We start from the raw sequence: 20,582 nt of genomic DNA, 5'->3' as shown, positions 1-20,582 counted from the left end.
ACTTAGCGTTCGATTTAGATTTAGATTAGGTTCGATTTGTTTTTCTTTTTTTTTGCTATGTGTTTTTTCTAGTTCAACTTGGCGGTCTCCCGCTAAGTATCGTGTCTGATGGACGTATTTCTCGTATCCCTCTGATATTCTGTATAAATAGACTACGGCGACGCGTGCTAGACGAACGAATTCAATGTACCTTTCTTGCATAATCGCCTAACTAGTCGGCACACGCCGGGTAATATACATAGTTTAAATGAGCGCACATAAAGTGCAAGATACTGAACAACGAATAATCAGCCACAACCTATGGACTGCCCCGCAGTGGTGGTGAGATGGAAATGGAAAAAATGATCAATGAACAATGGTTGCTAATTGAATTAAAAAGGAAAAGAAGAACGAAAATAGATTTGGAAAGTTGAGGTACGAAAATACCATTGGTTAACGTAAAAACCGATACCAGGTGGCTGGAATACCCGCAAACTGATACACGGCACTACAAAATTTAACTGACGAGAATGTACAAAATAATTCTACTCCTATAAAAAAAAAAATATAATTTATGAAAATAACGATATTGTCTTTTTCAGAAATTTCTTGAATATATAGGTTTCAATACCGTCTTATTGGAATAGAAATCTGTCGAATAACGAAATTTCGATTTTCCTAGTTCCCTCTAGTTATCAGTCTGAGAACGGTATTTGTTCGAGCGTTTCATTGTTTGATGGAAATTTACAATACGAACTTTTATCAATGTTACCTTTTATAAAATAGCGTTCGGCGTTTATCGTTATAAAAAATTGATTATATTTTCGCAATTCGTGGAAACGTATCGACGTACTCGAATAAAATTCACCAGTTCTCTGTATAATATCGTGCATTTTGCGATAAGCATGCACACGATACTCGTACAAGATTGAGCTGTTTCAAGATCCAAACTACTCGAACATTTAGACAAAATCTCAGTGAACTACTGAACTGTCTGCATAAGCAGCCTGGATACGAAACGATCGACGAAGTTTGCCATGTGTATACCTCAGAGGAAATATACTAAGAGCCTAACGAGTAATGAAATTTTTACGTCTCTCAATGCCATCGATTTTGTGTCGAACGAGGTTATACCGTGATCGATAGGTCGAATTAAAAGCGAAAACAAAGAAATTCTTATCTCTGTGAAATTATCAGCGAAATTTTATTATATATTTTTATCGTTTATCAAAATCAAACTTATCCTATGAAAATACTTTATTATTTACGATTTATAGATTTTACAATTTTACCCTAGATCCATTTTATTGCTTAAACGCACGAAACTAATAATTTCAGCTGCTTTATTTTCTAACATAGCGCGCATGATCTGATCTGAAATTCTATTATGAACATACAATGCATCACACTTGAACGAGCTCTAATGTCCATCGTAATGAAACCGTCCGATCGTTTCGCGGTGTTCTCGTTATCGATTCGCGGCAGTTGTCGCGAGTTAGAGATATCATGCGACGCGAGATCTAATTAATATGTTCGACGTTTAATTAAAATTAATGAAACTGAGCACGAACAAAACGACATTCGATCGTCATATCAATTTAGTCGGTTCTTAATTGCGTTAGTTTCCGTTAATTGCGACGCGATGCAGACGAACCACGGCCTCGATTCCATCCAATCGAACAAATTGAACAAGTCGAGGAAAAAGAAAAAATTAAAATCGCGCCGATAAGTTTCAGTTTCTGCAATCGTTTTAACAAGAAATTCGAATTTCCATATTCGTAAAATCGTTGCTCGATTTTCTAAATCGAGTACAGCGTACAAGATCAAACGATAGTCTTATTAATTTGAACGAGAGAAAAAGAACGAAACACCATTCTTCGAGTAATCTCAGTGCTACTTAAAAGCTGTTCGAATAAAATATAAGAATAAAAATGACTGAAACGAAGAATTAATTAACAGCACTTGAATTTCGATTCGTTCGTGTCGATTTTCAAACCTCGTTTTATGGTCGATGAAAGCAGAAATTACGAAATTCGTGCAACTTCTTGCACGAAACGTGTATCTTGGCCGTTTTATCGCAAACAAATACGTGACATGCGTGTATCGACCGCTATACCGATGAATATTCCGTGATATAACGAACCCGATAACAAGGATTACTCCGATAGGTATACTCGATTTCGTCCTCGCTTTGCAAGTGTATTTTGATCGAACCGATATGCGCAGATAATTCGTTATCGCGTCCAAACAACCGCGAAGCTTGTCTGGTCTCGAGTCGATGCATCGTGATTTTTATATAAAACTCGTATTTTTGCTGGCTAGCTGATAAAATATTACCGATCGAAACGTCATTGTCAATATTGCCCAAAGATAAATAACACTGTAAAGAAATAAATCTGTGCAGAAATACAAAGCACAGACTATAGATATCTGTGTAATTTCATATTTTTATGAACTTTCATCCGTTAAATATTCTAGCGAGTAAAATCTGGCTATTTGAAATATGCAGGCTAACGAACGAAACAACGATAAATTACATGTTCTATGTTTTACAAGAGCGTAGTTACAAAATCCAATACATCTAGCCGTCGATACATTTCCACGTTATCAAAATCTTTTCATATTCGTTAACTGTTAGTTTACCTTTGTATCTTTGATTTTCCGCTAAATGCATAAAAATCCGCAGTCCTACTACGTTTCATCGTGCCACGATATTTATTTAAAAGCAGCCAACTTCCATTTTTATTTATCCGTCAACCGTGATATCTCGCGATGCAAATAGGAGGACGGGCAAAATTAATCGTCCAGTTCCTTTTGTTCATAAATTTTCCTTCTATCCTGGCGTGTCAGCCGTGCCGTTTTGCCAGTGCGTTGGAAGAACTCCGAGCGGAAACGCGATTTAAATCGGCAGGGAAAGGGTGGATGGTCGAACACGGGCGAACTGGCGGGAATTAAACGAGAAACGTCCACTATTTTTAGCCGACGCGCCAGATTATAAATCCATAATTCAGTGTCGCGTTCGAAAACGTCTGATAAGACCGTTCAGACCTCTGGTTGCGCACGGCACGGAACTCTTGCGCCGCTTTTACATTTTTTCATCGCCCACGAGTTTTCGTCTGTGTTACTGCGAACGTTTATCGATGCTTTCACAAGCTTCGCTGAATCCTCTTGCGGAAGTCCGTGTTCTTCCCAGGGGATCTAGGTTTTTGGATGTTTCGAGTTTGATATACGATACTGTGTATAAAGAGCTTAAACTACCAAACCGAAATTTCTTTTCTATCGACGAATATAAAGATACCTGGTATTGTTTCAAACGTATCTTTGGTTCTTGAGTATTTAATTCGTTTAGTCGAGGTAATTTATTCAAGGAATATTGATTGATCTGGTATAATTCTTTGTTCTTTAAGTAGCAAGAATTCTTTGGACGATCTTGTATTTTTCTTTCTTCTTAAAAAGGATTCTTAATCGTTTCGTAATGTTTCTTTATTAGATGTCCGAAGATTCGTTTCTGTACACGCAATGTCGTACGCAGATATTTCTTAAAAATATAATTGAACGCTATTGCGAAATCACCATCGTAGATGCTTTAAGAATTTTGCACGGTTCGAGTATTATTTAGTAACCTTCACCAAAGGAATTTTCAGAGGAGAGGATTTTTATGAAAATTGTACGATATTGTAACGATCTGAATTTCGAAAGCTTACCGAAGACGTTTCATTTCCACAGTGGCGATAATTCAGCGAACAGCATCCTCTCGCGCTTCTCGTAGCTTCCTTGATAACGCTTTCGACGACCGGGAAAAGTTTTCTGAAATCGAAGGAACGTGAGTTTAGCCTAGAAGCGACATTAACGGGATTCGCGCTATGCCGCTGTATTTTCCCCGTGTCACCGTTCTTATCTTCCTTTTCCGGCCTTCTCGCTCTTTCTTCCTCTCTAAAGCTGCAGCCTTTCATTAAAAAACACGCTGCGAAACGACGTCGAAAGGAGGCAAACAAAACTCTTTCTTTGCTAATGTCTTTCCTACCTTTCTTGTTTCTTCTCGTACGGAAGAAGCTACCAAGGAAAATCCTGTTTACGCTGCCGTATTCCTGTTGCCCGTTTAGCGACACGACGCACTCTACGTTTCTTCACTTTTGCTCTTTTACACCTTCTCGACCATTATCCTCGCCTTCCTCCATTCTTTTACGTCTCTGCTCGTTTACTATCGCCACGCTTCTGGATACGTCCTCCTCACTGTCCGCTTTAATGCACTCGAAATCCGGCATCCTTAATTCAATCTTTCGTTAGAAAATCCAATAAGGAGCTCGTCGTCGTCGCTGCGAACGAAGAGAGCAAATCGGACGCTTCGTTTCGGCATACGGATCCTCGTTGCAACGCGAAATTAGCGTTTTAGAGCGTCTGAATAATTCCATGGCGTACGGCGCGGCCTGCTAGTCTTATCTCGTCGCTTCAATAATTTTCCTGGGGATGCCGCAATCGCAATGCTACCCTCTGAACCAGCTGCTCGTACGATCTCTTCGCCCCTAGCATCTCTCTCTCCTCTCTCTCTCTCTCTCTGTCTATGTGTCATTTTATCGCGCAACGTTGGTTTGCTGCCGCGTTTCGTTTTAGATATTTATAAACGCATTCGCGATTCGCTTTGCAACTTTGCTCTGTCTCTTATACGGCGAAACGAGTTGCGAAACGAAGGCTGCAATTTTCTTGCGGCATTACGCGAATTTGCGAGTCTCTGAATTATGCGGATGTAGGAGAGCGGTTGTTTAACGTACAGGCGTGGGTTGGGAGCGGTTGAAAATGGTTTTAGCGGAATGAAAAGAAAAATTCTGTGGCTCGATGGGAATTATCCTCTTCTCTCGTAGTTGCAGCACCAAATCCGTCAAAATGATGGATTTCGTTTTCTCTTCTCTTCACGATTATTACCAGCGTACAGGACTTTGTAACAATTAGACTAGAAGCGAGATTAAGTGGTTAATTTACTGGATTACAGGGACTCTTGCTGAGATCGAATCTCGTTAGGACGATTGCTCCAGCGTTAAGTATAACACGTAGAACAGTCATCGATCGAGCATCTTATTGCTTCTCCCTAGCGAAAAAATTGGGCAAATCTCAAGGGGAAATCGTCCGTCTGATGATAATCTGTATTTAAGATTCTTTGCTGAAATGTTTCTACGTACTAACACCGAATTCACTGTATCAATTACAATATACGAATGCTGTTTATCGTCGAGAACACTTGTCAATATATTTTAACAGAGAACTATGAATCTCATTTGAAAACACATAATCTTCCCCGAGTATCTCGCATAATTGTATCACGTACCCGGAAAATTTCTAAAGTCTCAGGACTGACAAACGAGCCTTTACGTAGACGCAGGAAATAATAGGATCGAACAGATGGCTTTATTGGATCGAAAAATGACTAATTCGAGTTCTTTGAACTCACACTGGTGCAAAGCAAAAGGAAAAAATGGTTTAATTCATACGAAAGTACGGTCTGTTGGTTTCAACCTTCACAAATCACCGTGTTCGGGAAACCAGGCATGAAAGTTTCAACGAAAATAGAAGCTTCGCGGCTGCATCGTAGTCGGAAATCTTTTGCAAAAGTTTCGGCGGCGTAACATTGCGCCGCGCCAACTATTTTCACCCGATATTTTCACTGTTCCCCCGACTATTTCCTCCCTTCCCCGACTTTTATCATTTTTCTTTCCGGTTTCCCCCATTTTTTTTTTCTTCTTCTGTATTCCCAGTACGTGGCAACAGCCCGAAATTTTTATCCAGTGAAAAAATGTCTCGACAAAAGAGGCAAAGCGTATTTTTTTCGCCTTTCCGCCAGCCGGCACCGCGATAAATCACGCGAAACGTCGCCGTGGAAATGCATAGTCCCGCCAGGATGTATCAACTCTCCACCAGCTGAGAGCGGCAGGGTCAAAGGCCAATTATAGTCATCGTCAAATCGAAGATGGCAACGATTGCGGACGCGCCATATCGCGCGCTTCTGTATCTTCTTAAATCGTCGTTGAAACTAGAATCATCGGAAAAAGATATTCGGCGGATTCGGGTCAGACGACCGAAAAGATCATTTTATCGGATTTCATCGTCGTATTTATCTCGTATCGAGATTATTTAAATTTATCTTACGTTAATTACGAAATACATGAATATATTCTGTTTTGAATGAAATGGTTGCACGTACATGTATATCTTCGTTTGGACGATAGATGATATTATTTTGAAATTTTTGTTTGCACACTGACGGGCTACGGGAGATATAAATTCTGGCCGAATTTCGTTCTTTTTCCACTAGAATTTTTACCATCGAGCATTGTTGCTATCTGGCAGAATCACCAGCTATCAAAATAAATATTTGCAGCCAAATCGATGCATATTATCGCGGTACCGCTAGGGAGTTCTCATAGATTTTATTTTACGTTCTACGTCTATATGTGTGCGTGAATTGAAAGTTATTGCTGCGCGAAATTTCCAAGTTTTGCGGTATTTTCGACTCGTAAATCTCATTGTCTGGTTCCGTTGCTTTTCTCGATTAAAAATTTACACTCACCTTGATAACGAATAATCTCTCGAAACGCGAGTCAATCAGAGACCAAATCGATCAACTCCGTTTCCGGAAAATGTTCCGCTTCTAATGTCAAAGTATTTCCGTATGTTCGTCGTTTAATTCCTCCAAAACCGAACGATCGTATAACCTCGATGGTGTCGATCAATTTGATCTCTTAGTGGTTCGTATCGGACGCTATAATCGCCCCTTTGTTACCAGCTACCATCGTCGTCACTCTTTCGAACATATTTAATCGAGTTCATAACTCTGTCTCCCTTTCTAAATTTACGTATCATGGGTAGACTCCAGCGACGTTTATTTTACCAAAAAAGTTCCACCCCGGGAAGCCTTTCAGCGATCCATTTGCCCGCAGGAACGAACGTCCTTTCACAAAGTAGTCGTCGGTGGATTCATGGAAAGTAAGGTAAGAGAGGGAGGACATTGTTCCAGGGACGATGCGATCTATTTGCCTTTCGGATAAGGCGAATCGTCTCCCTTTTCCAAGACACCGCAGAACGATTCGAATAAACTAGCTACTCTACTGCTAAAATACGATCGGTTTTAACTTTAACCCAGAAATACTATAGCTGGCCATATATAACCGCGTTCGCAATTTATTTTTGTTTCTGCTGCTTTTGAAAGATCCTATAACTTCCTTCCATTTGAAAAGGTCAAGGCTACTCGCAGTCGGTTGTTACGGATCTATGTTTATTCAAAGGTTGTTGCGTTAAAATTATGCTCCCCGATCATCCATATTTCGCTTCCATTCAGTCTCACAGTTACGGTATTCAATATCAGCGGAATATTCGGTGTTAGTATTAGATTACTAGAATCAAACATACGATAAACATTCACTAAACACGACATAGTACAATGTCAGCAAAATTTACTTAGAATTCTCAATGAGAATTGATTGTGAAATACATTCAAATAAAAAAAAAGTATTAGGTTATCGGAAAAGTTTCTTTCGTTTTATGAAGAAATAGACGCACAATGTTTTTTGTTATATGTTATTTTGTCGAATTACGTACGACCGATTTTGTCCTGTTGAGATAAACACAACATTTCACAGACTTGGTTTCACGTTTGTACGAAGGTGCGTTGTTGTAAAAAAACACGTTTGCGAAACAAAGACACTTTTCGAGCAACCTAATAGAATCGTGTATAGGCGTAGTATTTAACAGGGTTAGTTAAGTCTGGAACTGTCGTATCAAATTCATCGTATCCATCGATTGCTTTTAACAAAATTAATAACAATTTCCTTTTTTCTCATTTACTTTCATCGCGTCACTTCGATTAACAATGGATCTTTTACCTTCGTTTCTTGATAAATCTCCTTGCTCGAGTCGGTTCTCTTTCGTCTCAGATATATCGCTTACGATTAATCTTGCGTTTTAGAAGATTTTATTGGCCGTGCATCGAGCGTACAGCGAAACGCTTCCCTCTCGCGAGATTTGTTTCGTTGTAATAGGCTTTGTGTTGTTCGCCACCACAACAGCCACGAATCATAGAGAAAACGGTTTATTACCAGCAAACGCGTTCCTCTTCCTCTCGTCCATTTCCTTTTTCTCTTCTTTCGCTTCACATTCTTCTCAACTGGCGCCTGTTTCTCTCACGTTGAGCAGCGCACCCGTTGATAAACGCGAACCACGCTGCCGGTCACTACGTCCTCTCCTTTCTCTCTGCCGCCGTTTTACTTTCTTCCAGTCGCTGGTGGAATTATTCTTATGAGAAATAAGGGGAACACCGGGGCATTTGTTAAGCAGCGAGCACCGCTCGACGTTTTTACGATCGTTGAAAACGCGCGGGGCAGGACTTTGAAATTTACGGCACGCTTCACGACCGTCCAGACGTAATCTGATAAATTTAACGCATAGATCGGCGGCGAACCAAGCACCGAATGCTTGATCACGATCGCGACACAGTTCCGCGTTTATGCGATCGCAAGGTCGTTGCTGTAATTGCTCTGTAATATTATAATTTTATAATATCGGCGATAAAAAGCCGATAATCGCGAAGCTACGAAGCATTAGGACGCTTGTCTCGTATAAAACGCGATAATTGACGTTGATTGTTGTATTAGGTCGTTCGAAATGTTTCTTTCGTTCTATAAGGAAATAATGGATGCACAATATTTTCCGTATTTTATCGAATTACGTATGATTCAGTTTGTTCTATCAAGATAAAGATCACAACGTTTGGTAAATTAGATTTCATGTCCGTATAAAGATGCCTTGTTGTAAAAGACGTGTCTGTAAAAGAAAGACACTTTTCCGACAACCTAATAGAAACCATTAATCGCATTGTATTTGTGCAAGGCAATGGATCGGAGTATGCAAAAACCATTGCAAAGTTTATAGGAAAATAACGAATCAATTGATTCAACGAGCTTTCTTTAATTCTTGTCCAAATATGTATAAACGGTACAGTGGGATAAACAGTACTTACCATAAGATAAAAAGCTGCAACAGAAAAAGAAAATTCGCGTCTGCTAATTTTGTCGCCTGTATCATTATCTTAGTCGCTTGAACGCTGGTGTCTTAGTACGTTTTTACGGATTTACAGAGGCAGAATAAATGGTAAAGGTTGTATTGAACCAGATTTTATGCACTGTACCGAATTAGTAACTGCATCAGCTAACTTTGTTAAACCGTAGTTTATTTGACGCTTATGCTCGTAGCTCTATTTTGCGACAGCCTTAAAAGCTAAATAAAGAGAAATTATTGCAGCACTTGCAACTCCTTTTTCACTATATTCCGCGTAGAATTCATATTAATTGGCCCTCAAACTCGCTGTTATAACCGAGCAGTTGGGATGACAAATGACGTTAATTTCAGCAAGTAGAAACTAGTATCTCGATATAAGCGAGGAATATTAGTTTAAGATCAACGTTTGCGAGAAGATTAAAATTATTCTAATTTATATCTTTCTTCGCTGTATGTCATTCGTCGTTTAAACTTCTCAGTTAATCGGACGGCTGTTTAAACGACGAGTGTCCGTTTGCTGATCGAAGTCCGTGGCTCGTGGATCTTCATTGAGTTAAGCGACGAAGTCAGGTTTTCTATTAACGACAAAGAGAGACTAGGTTCTAAGAGAGATTTCTTGTGGAAAAAGCGGCTGAGCTTCCGATAGCAGTTGACGTATTGCCATACCGGGGAGAGACTGTTCCATCGATTGCTCTTTCGCTCAGTTTCTACCGATCGATTGATTGCTTCGTATAAAACCCGTTTTCGTTTTAATCTGCAGGCACACGGAAACTTTAAAAATACAAAATGACCGACGCTCGTGCGCGATTAATATACAAAAAATGTGTTGCAGAATAGAGACACCATCGATAGAAAGCATCGTTGCTTTTAAAGTACTTTCTCCTTGCAATTTATTTGGACGCATTGCGAAATATATAAAAAGTAAGCCATATTCCTTGACACGAGTTACCGATAAAGATAACCACTGCATCGTTTACTCTTAAGATCTGTGAATTACACGCGTATACAGAAAATTCGAGACTCTTCTTGGCTCGATTCAGCGTTGAAAATGGAAGGAAGGAAGAAAAGAAGGCAGGTTGCATCCCGCGTGAAACACGTAGAGCATTCAATGGAGGTTCGCGGTAGCGATGAATTAAATTTTTTCCCCGACGAACAAAGGAACGAGAGGGTGGCTTTTTCCTCTCTCAGCAGAGATCGACGCGAAATTGAACAAAAGAGGGAGAACTTTTCGAAACCGGGAACGAACGGAAGCTGCGTTGGTCTCGTCAAAGGTATTCGTGGCATAAAAGCGACACGCAATAACGTCAGATTATTGAAATTTAATAAGAATAATCGCGACCGATTACGAGTTACTGATATCGTTTCGTGGATACGTTCGATTGAGACGAAACAAACGATTTAACATCGGCTATGATGTTAACGCGTTCATCGTTACGATACGCAGATTTCTACCGATCTGCGTATAATCCCAACAATTCGTTCTCCTTCCCACCTCTTTCCAGCTCTTCGCAGCCAACTGGTTGCCCGTGTGTTTGTATAATTCATTTTGCAACGGTACATGCATAGCTAATCGAGGATTTATGGTACAGGCGAGGGCAGCCTGCCTGCGTTAAATTCCCATATTAATAATTCCGCGCACGATCGTCCAATGCTACTGCACGGAATGTGTTAAATTTCAACGGGTGTCCAGCTTGAAATTATTAGGACTTAACTTCGGATCGGATCTACGCGTGGACACTAATGTCGATAGAATGATCTTGGAATACAGCGATGTCGGATCGATCGATCGTACGCTATCGGAGATGTTACGTTTCATATCTAGGCGAATGTGCATATCAGAGAACTCGATACAAGGTTGAATTTATTGCTTCGGTAACTGTAGCGGCAAGTTTTACCGATGAGATTGTATATCTTTCTAGAAAGGAACTCTGATGATTTTACGCGTTGCAAAAATGATGCGTATGGAAAATCGAGCACACGACGAATCGAAATATATCTACATCTCGTGTAACATTTAACGCTTAATTATTGGCACGAAATATTACAGACTCTGCCTAACCCCAACCTAACGTGATATACGATGTGTCGTTTTTTCTTCTCATATCTTTTTTACGTAATCGTTTAGCATGATTAATAAAAATATGTTGTACGTATCGGGTATCTCTTTCGTTTCCACGCAGCGATTAATGTGGCGAACATACCACGTGATAAATACGTTGTACGAATGTGTTTTAGTGAAAGAGTCTTAACAGATTCCGCGTTGGCGTCTAAAAAATTGGATATCAACGATCGAAGATTAAAATAAATATCGTAGATGATCTAGCCAATACATCGTTAAGCGATAATAATTTTTATGTTTCTTGTAAATGTTTCCGTAAAATAATTTTTAACCACTGCTTGCAACTAATCTCGATATAAATTCTTTGTTTGCAGCCCACCAAACTGAACGTATACAAAAACGACGCGGAAAGCTGGGACTACACAACGCCGACGCTGGGTGAGTTTCTTCCAGAATTTCTTAGTCTTTTTTATCTCTCCGTTTTCTCGTTTATTTATCTATTTTTTCCCTTATGTTGGCTCGTAGAGAACACGCGTTCTCGCTCCACCGTTCTCAAGCATTTTAATCATTAATGTCACGTAGCAGGGGCTGCGTGTACGCGCGCACACGAATTTCTCCATAGACCGGAATCGTTCCTTTTCTTCGCCTCTATTTCCATTAGACTCGCGGTAACTGAGAACTCCTTCTAATTCGGTAACATTTTCGCCGACCTGTTTTTCCTCTCTCGCGCTTTCTCAGTGCTCGTGTGCACCCGCGAACACAGAAGAAAACGGTAATTGGATAAAACGTAGTCCGGATGCGAGCTTAGAAGGTTTCCGCGTCCCTCGTTAAGTTCACGTGCGCGCGCTACTCGACACGCGGAAACGTTGATCGAACCTCGTAAAGAATCGTTGGAAAATCTGAAGAAAATAATTGAAGCGGCTGCTGCGATAGACAGCTCCACTTTCTGATCGTATTTATCAAATCAAAGAAAATCGAATGATCGAATCAGTCAACATTGATACGCTTCCTGATACGTGCTACGAATTCACGGTCCGCTAATATTTGTAACGAACGTTTGCACTTTTCGGTATAAAGACCATAATACGAGCCGCTTACTTGCCAAATTATCGCGAAACAAAAAGCAGAAAAAAAGTAATGAAATTATACGAGACAGGCGCCAGTCAAGCGCTTTGGCACTAAAATTTCAAAAAGCGGAATTAACCGCTTTGGCCTGTGAACGACTAATCTGCTGATATAACCCGTACGCACGAATATTAAAACCGTATTACGCGATTCGATTTACGTTTCCATATAAATTTGCCAGTAAATTTCAACGTCACGCGAGTTTCACCGGCAGATGATTTCCATTTCTCAGCTCGTTCGCAGAGGTTGAGCAAAACGAGGAACGATTCCAGTCCCGTCCACACGAACGAATCATTCTCGTCCATCGCTAGTCGCATCGATTCATACCGCGTGTTACATCGGGCAAACGAGGCAAACGATTCACGCAACCAGACACGTCGGATGTGTCGTCCTTTTACGGGAAATCGAGACAGAAATACGGAGATACGTGCGGTTCGCCGAAAGCACTGCAGTCGAAAAAAGAAAGAAGAGTCGATAGATGCGCCGTGGACGCGCATCGCGTCGTATCGACGTGTGTGCGATCCATTGTAGCGAAACGATAAAGGTACTCGTTAGAGAACCGTGCTCTCGATATTTTTCCGTTTTAAATCACAATTACTCGATGGCAATTTATTTCGTGTCGTTTCCCGTCGCAGATTGCTGCCCCTTCCACCAGCTTCGACGCGATCGTGCGTCCTCTTTCCACCATATCCACCTGGAATTATCGTTCAGAATTCTCCTTCGACCTATTTCGAATTTCCAACGATTTCGATATACCGAACCAAGTATCGCGCGAAACCTTTCACGCTAGTTACGTTCGCGAGGTGCAGCAACATCGTATACAGTGGCTCGAGAAGATATTCGGACGCCTGTTAGGCGATCCACTTTGAGATTTCATTAATGCTAATGAAACTAGACTACTGTGATTATATTGGCCGAATTGGAAACGAGTCTGGAAATGTACATTTGCTACAAGCATACGTTTCACGAAAATTGCTAAAGTATTTATACAGCTCCATCGTCCACGCTTTTGACATATATCGTGTGAGACACTTGTTAAGATTGCTATTCATGCTCTTTTACTATACTAATTTTCTACTAAATATATGTTCGCAGTAAATGTCTTGCAACTTTTATATACGTTTTCAGATTGCTTTCAAATTTTATCAGTGTAATAATCGGTATAATAAGACAGTCGTGTCTCGTTATAATGTTAATTAAATTCCAAAATATTCCGTATAATGCGAATAATCGCGATAATTGAATCTCGTTACGAATGCGAATGAAATTTAGGAATGTTTCGGCATAAAATAACGGTACAACACACGCAATATGCATATTCATAAAAGTTTTCTATGGTAAGCGTTGAGATACTTTCGCGAGCCGCTGTAAATAGTTTCTTTTCGTTGCATTTAGACTATCGAATGTGCCGATTATCACGCGTGCAATTCGGAACGAAGGAAGATTTAGAGCAGAAAATGGCAGAGCTCGGGGCTAATTAAGAGAGAAAATTCCATCGTTTAGACCTTAGACGGCTTTTTCTTTGAGATTGCGCGAATCTTGAATTTGTTAGTCGTCCTGGATCTTTCTTTCTGGGCCTTCGTGATCTTAATTGTGCTCACTGAAGTTTACACGCCGAATTTAAGTAGAAAGGTAATTACAATTACCAAGATAGCGATTGACCGAAGGAATTTTAAACGGCGTGCACGTTCTGCACTTTGCTCTCGCGATGTCTTGCCTCGAACGTTGTTTGAATTGACCCAAGTTTCGTGATGAATCTAACAAAGTTCTCGGTGACTATAGGTCTATATTCTTATAGGTCGAGCGAAGCTCTACTTCGAAGAGATTGGAATTACTATCCAATTATCATCAATTTCTTACAACCTCGCGGAAGTTTCAGGATTAAGGTCCCCGAGATTATTAATAGAATTTACCAACTCGACGATTCTTATTTCAATTACGATTACATCGATCACCGTGACAGGAAGTTCTCGAAACGAATGATTATTTAAAGAGCGTAAAGTGGCTGATTAATATTCGACGGAGAGAATTCTGGAAATATTTACGCGTCGAAACGGAGATAATGAAGATTTTAGCAGCGAGATCTTCCATCTCGAGATGGCACGTTTCAACGATAACCAACGATGACTACGCGAAATGTCATGGTAACCCAGCATTTACCGACATTCGCATCTCCAACATCGTATCGTAGCTTAGAAACACATTGTACAATGTTCCGTTTAACACTTTTTTGAAGAACAAATCGTTTTCCTAATGCTCGGTACCCACGCCATCGCGATCGCAACATTTGCATTCAATGCTCGCAATCTGCCATTCGTCCTGTTTCAAATACCACTGTGCCCTATGATCTCAGCAGTTCTTGCTTTACACACACACACACACACACGTGCATCGACCAGTGATTGTAAAAGCTGAACCTTTAACCTCGATCGCGATACATTGTTCATAAAAACGTTGGAGTAGGAACGAACGGAAGAAATACAATACAGAAATGTAATCAGTGGATTTCTATGCATCTATGGGAAATTAAGCGTGCAAAAATCTCGCAAAATGAAAGTAATAATATGAAGGTAAAAATATAGAAAATGTTCGTGGCACAGTAACTAATACACCGTTCGATAAGCGAAACAAATCCCTGTTCTAAATCTTACTCTTTCGATTTTGTTCGTAAAAATATGCATTTGCTTAAATTATTCGCAGATAGTAAGCTGGTAAGCAAGTGGACTAAGCTTTAGCGATCAGTTTCGATCACCGTTAGAATAACAAAAATCTTCGACACCGCTCTAGCTCGGCTCGAACAAACTGACACGCGACTTTTCGCGCGACTAAATGATCTCTCGAAGTAATTAAACGCGTAACAACCGCAAGAAGTTAAGAACGAGCGAGTGAAACGGTGCCGCGGATCGCGTGCCAGGTATAAAGCTGTGGATGCGATTCCACCTAAACGACAAGCAGACACGAACTCGTGGAATTCGGTCCAATTACACGCAGGCTGACGTCGCGTCGCTCATACTCGACACGGGTACTTTCGAATGCAGGAAATTTCTAGTCCAGCTCTTAAATACTCGAATTCACCGAGTAATTGGTGCGGCGCGACGCCTTCAGATCTTCTCGATCTTGTGGAATCGGTCGAAGGATTCGCGGACGTTCGAAACTGGTCGATTACTCGCCAACTATTCTCTTCTCGGAGTATTTTCCAAAGTTCTTCGGTGAAAGACACAGGAGAAAGTTTGCGAATCTGTTAGGTCGTTAAGAAAGTCTCAGGGCTGCTTCAGGCTAGAAGCAAAGTTTTCATACTAAGATAACGGTGTTGCTTGAATGATTTTTACTTGTTGAAGTTTCCAATATGGCCAGTGATTCCGTGTTTGTTGATGGAAGAATATTTGGAAAGTTTCTGGCTTTATTTCCGCCTTGTGTGATCTCCTTCGAATGCCTGTAATCTATTAGCAATTTTTTACTTCCTATTCGTGAAACAACCGAGTCACCGCTGTTTTCCTGTTCTCCGATACATTAAGAACCGAACAGTAAAATAACGTGCAAATAATATATAGATCAATACTATCGCGCAATAAGAAATTTGAAAATCTAAAGATCTGAGAACCCAAAGATGATATTCATGATTCTTACTCTACGATCCTTACTCCCGAATTTCCTCATTTCCATCATCCTCAAATCGTGAAATTTTCCACGAAGCAGATTTTTTTTTTTTTTTTTAATTTCAGAAGACAAATCGTGTCGACCGGTCTAGACACTGAGAATCGATGGAATTATAGTTAGTGTCGAACGATCAGACAAACAGGTTTTTCTTTCTTTTTTTTTCACTTTTTCCAAGCAAATCGGAGAAGGGACGCGTTAACGCGCCTAATAAAACACACTTGATAACTTAATTCCTTAGTGACAACGCTGTGACTTAGACAGATTTAGTGCGTCAAATTCAATTCTCTGTCGGAATTGTTGGCAGTGCGGTTGGCTGGCGAGATCATTTCACGCCCTACACCACATTCTTCGGTCTATCACGCGTACATCCTATCAAGTAAGAAACAATTAACGTCTCGTAATCTCTCAGCCTTCTAAAATACCCATCATACTCGCTCGAATCTATGCAGCAACAGTCTAAGACAAATCCAAACAACGGATCCGGTTATTTATGCCACTTCTCGTAAAACCAGCAAATAAATTTAAACGCCAAGACAACCTTTATTCAGTGCAACCTTCGATCATCTGTAAACTCGAATATATTCATAAAAGTTTTCTATATAGCAAGTGTTAAAATATTTTCGTAAGTGACTGTATTTCGTATTAACGAATGACGTCAAAAAGAACACAGATCGGTAGATCGGAGCACTAGATCAATTAGGTTCAAGAAGAAGATAGGTGAGATCGACTGGCGTACTTCTAACCTTTTCTCCGTGTCTATCCGAACTATCTTACGGATGAAAGTTTCATTGGATCGAAAGGTATAGTAGATTCGACCTTTTTTCCGCAAAGGAGACGCGGCCGAGTAGCTGATCGGCAAGTTTTCATGGCAATCGGCAGCTGTTCGTCGCGATACCGATCGACGTGTTTGCCCCGTGGCATCGATTCACCGCTCGACACGATTAAATCGAGAGTCGAGTAGTGGTCTCTCCTGGATCCTTGTTTGAACAACGAAATGAGAATCCGGAGAGAGGAGGCGAGTTTCACCGTGTAACACAGTGATAGCATCGACGTTCCTGTCGTTCGAATCTGATTTTCCGTTTCGCGTTCCCTGGAAACTCGAACAACCATTAAAATTAAGATGAGACGACTCGCTTCTTCTTGAGTTGATATTCCTCACGATAATAATTCTTTTACAAGTTTAACTCGGTTGTGTCTAATATTTTTCATCAATGACATAATTTTCCTTGTTCGGATCTTAAAATCTATTTATTGTTTTTTTTTTTGTTATTATTAATCGATTTTCCAAAAGATAATGCTCTTCTTGAGAGGACGTTGAATAGCGTGAACAATGTTCCAAACTTACGTGAAAAAATTGAGTAGGTATCTTTTTTTGAAATATCACAAGGATGACAGTTTTTATACGAAGTTAATTGAAATTAATCCTTGATCATTCATAAATCGAAATTGTACGAGAATATTATTTAGATCGTATCGTGTTTAGTACCGGGAAGATCTAAATCACCTAATCGACTTCGGTATGGCGAAACAGGAAATAGCTTCAGAAGCCATCATATTCGTATTCTATATATTCCTGCCATTAATACACGAACTGTTCTATTTTCTATATTAACGCTATATCGTGCTATCGACGTTTGTCTATGAAGATTTTAATATTCGACGAGGCTTCGATGCTATCGTTAAAAATGACCGTCGAAATATTATTAAACCAATTAAAATTCTATCAAAGTACGCGAATTTATCGCGTTAAATTTATTTTCTTATTAATCACAGTCGAGAATTTGTTAACAAAAAGAATTAATACTTTTGGAACTACCAAACGACAGTTTCTTTTTACATTGTATAGTTTTGTTTCTTCTCCGTTTTGCACGTGTTCCGTTAGTCTCGGCGGAAACGATAGAGAAATAAGAAAGCAGAGAGGCGCGATTTAAATGCGTAACACGTGTCTGACAATTTGGTCCCACAATTGTAGATTACCCGCATGTAAATGTCGAGCAGGTAAACGTGGAATATAAATAGAGAGGATACTTTAGACTCATTTGTCACGTGCTCGAATATATTTAAGTTCGTCCCACTGTTTGGTACGACGTATGTAGCTAGATAATGTCGCGGGGCTCTGATATACTTTTATAAAACTTTGGATCTTTCCCGCATCGGTAACATCGTCGCTCTTCATACACATACAGAGATTCCTTGCGACTTTGCCAATGACGGAAATTTCCACGTTGTTAGGCAATGGTTTGTAACAACTGTGTCTTTTATCGATTCTAAAAACCCATCAATGCCACGTACCAAAGAAAATCTTTTTACATCGTTGAAATCGTCAGAAACACAGTCGCGCGAACTTCCACGATAGAACGTTTTACCCAAGAAAAAAAACTTATAACTTTTATCAACTTCGCGTTAACGTTCTGCATAGAGAAAGCTTAAAAAAGCATCGTCAATTGTTAGAAAATTATTGCATCGACGAGACGTTTTATCGAACAAAGACTATTCAAGGCGATTACAACACAAAGGTCTTAATAACGTGCACTCTCTCTATTTACCTCTCGCTGTAACGTAGCAATTTGCCGCGGTGCTCGATGGAACGTGTGGAATACGAGGAACTCTAAGTAAACTGCAAACGCAGTTACGTCTGTCGTCGAACGAGAGACAACCACATAGATACTCTGGCACGAGGCAGAACGAATCGCGCGCTAGAGAACGTTTCGAATCGAGCGGATAGGCAGGCATTCTACTCGCTGTCAGATCCACGTCACTGGTGCCACTAGAGTGTAGCACGCAACCCCTTAAAGAAACGAGCCGTCGCTTCGAGAAGATTGGCCAGAATGATACGCGGGAGCGGGCAGAAACTCTCTCGGGTTCGAACCCTCCAAGAATAGCGGCTTTTAACGAGGCTAGTTAATCTCTCGATCACGTTAGCTCCAATTTTCCGTCGTCGCTAAGCGGCCGACAGCCGATCCGCTGTATTTCGCTTTGGCACGACGATTCGTGAACGCGATTAGTAGCCCGCGTTCGTTTCTCGTCTGGTCGTCTATAGGCCCAGGCCGTATAAATGTCGCGGAACCGTAGCTACCCAAGAGAGTGGAACGTCGATGGGGATAAGAGAAGACAAAGCCAGACGAACAAACGAGTCCGTTGTTCGAAGTATATAAAGTCAACGAGCAACGGAACAAAGAGGCGAGCGCAGCGCACGGGAATTCGATCGAGAGTTGCCTAGAGCCAGCTTTGGTTAACGAGTTATGTTTGAAATATATAAATCTCCGCGTCGTGGCAGAAAGGATTTAAGTTTCGCGACGCTATCTTCTTTCGGTCCGTATCGAGCCAAGAACACCACGAACACGACAAAGACGACACGTCGTCGTTGGCGAAACGAGAATAAGCTTCGTGTCTATGAGATACAGCGAGAAAGGGGACGGGGGTGAATCGAAAGTCAGTGATCGATGCACTTACATAAAACTTTATGCCCTCTATTCGGCGATCGAACGATGGCACGTGTTCCTCGAGATAAATGGCGCGAAAAATCAAAACGCGAGATCAGCCGAAATGAAGCAGAACGAGGTCGTCCGCTGATACGATGGTTACAGCTAGCTTGGAAGCCGCGGTATTTTATTTCAGATCGCGGCCAAACTGGAAGCTACGTATATACGCGCGGTAAAATCGTATCCACGTAGGTCGAGGAGAAGGTTAATAAACTATCGATTCTACTGGTCGCTCGATACCTAGAGCTTGTTACGCTGATCGTGGATTTAGCCCGCAACGATCCTGTGTGTACGATAGATACCGTTGAACGAGCCGGTTTTCCTAGTCGAAAGCGATTGGACGTGTGCCCGTGTTGATCCTGTATAATAAAATATTCAGATCTAACTTTCAGAGACTGAAAGGAGCAAAAAGAAATTTCATCGCGTCCAATCGAATCGCGTCTCAAAGGTTCGTTCTTTCTTTGTCCTCGATTCAATATCCATCGATATCTGTGGAAATTCGTCGCCGATAAGCAATGCACTTAATAACGTTTTAACGCCGAAACAATTCGCATTATCTTTGATAGGATCGAATTTAGAGAGATAGATTCGTATACTTGGAAAATTTATTGATGTTACGAATAACATGGCGCGAATATATAGCGATGGATTCTTCGTCGACGTGTTTCATATTTTGCTCTTTTTCTGGCGGAACATTTTCATCTACTACGCGGCGAAGATCAGGAAACTCGTAAACGCGAAGTGGAGATGTTTGGTATGGCGACAACGCGCATACCGTTTCGCGATTTAAATTAAACGGGGTCGCCACGAATATCTGGCATGCGATAAAACATAGTTGGACAGTCAGTCATAACAAACGCGTGTCTCGAATCTCACTATGTTTCGATACGTTGCGTTTAGGAGGCTGCTTCCTGTAGTTTCTTGCGGATTCTAGGAATCAAAAAATTCCTGTTACATTTTTTACGATGACGTAAACATATTTTAACGACTGTTGACGTAATATTGCATTTTTTTACCAATGTAATATTGTTGGATACGAGTAGATCGATTAATTGTGGATAATTCTTAGAGATAAATTTCTTGGCAATAGTAACTTCCTTAAACGTAGAAATTTCCAACTTTCTTTTTAAATTACGACGATTTTAAATCATATCGGATCTCTTCTTTTTTACTCTTTAAAAGAAGTCTACAAAGAAGGATGAGAAAATTTCAACGTAAGTTAATTTTGTCTTAAGTAA

The 20,582-nt window shown here is 40.5% G+C and overlaps 1 protein-coding gene across 2 annotated transcripts in view; it reads left to right on the top strand.

Annotated features, from left to right (window-relative positions):
- The window catches only part of LOC126869195 (heterogeneous nuclear ribonucleoprotein L), a 165,113-nt gene that overhangs the window by 92,081 nt on the left and 52,450 nt on the right, over positions 1-20,582 (top strand). For both annotated transcript variants that reach the window (XM_050625422.1, XM_050625423.1), the window contains exon 6: positions 11,455-11,518. In XM_050625422.1, the coding sequence (XP_050481379.1) occupies positions 11,455-11,518 (64 nt within the window). The remainder of the gene's footprint in view (positions 1-11,454; positions 11,519-20,582) is intronic.

The sequence above is a fragment of the Bombus huntii genome, chromosome 9, assembly GCF_024542735.1.
Source record: "Bombus huntii isolate Logan2020A chromosome 9, iyBomHunt1.1, whole genome shotgun sequence".
Lineage (NCBI taxonomy): Eukaryota > Metazoa > Arthropoda > Insecta > Hymenoptera > Apidae > Bombus > Bombus huntii.
The sequence above is the reverse complement of the archived record's forward strand: the minus strand, read 5'-3'. Positions and strand labels throughout refer to the sequence as shown.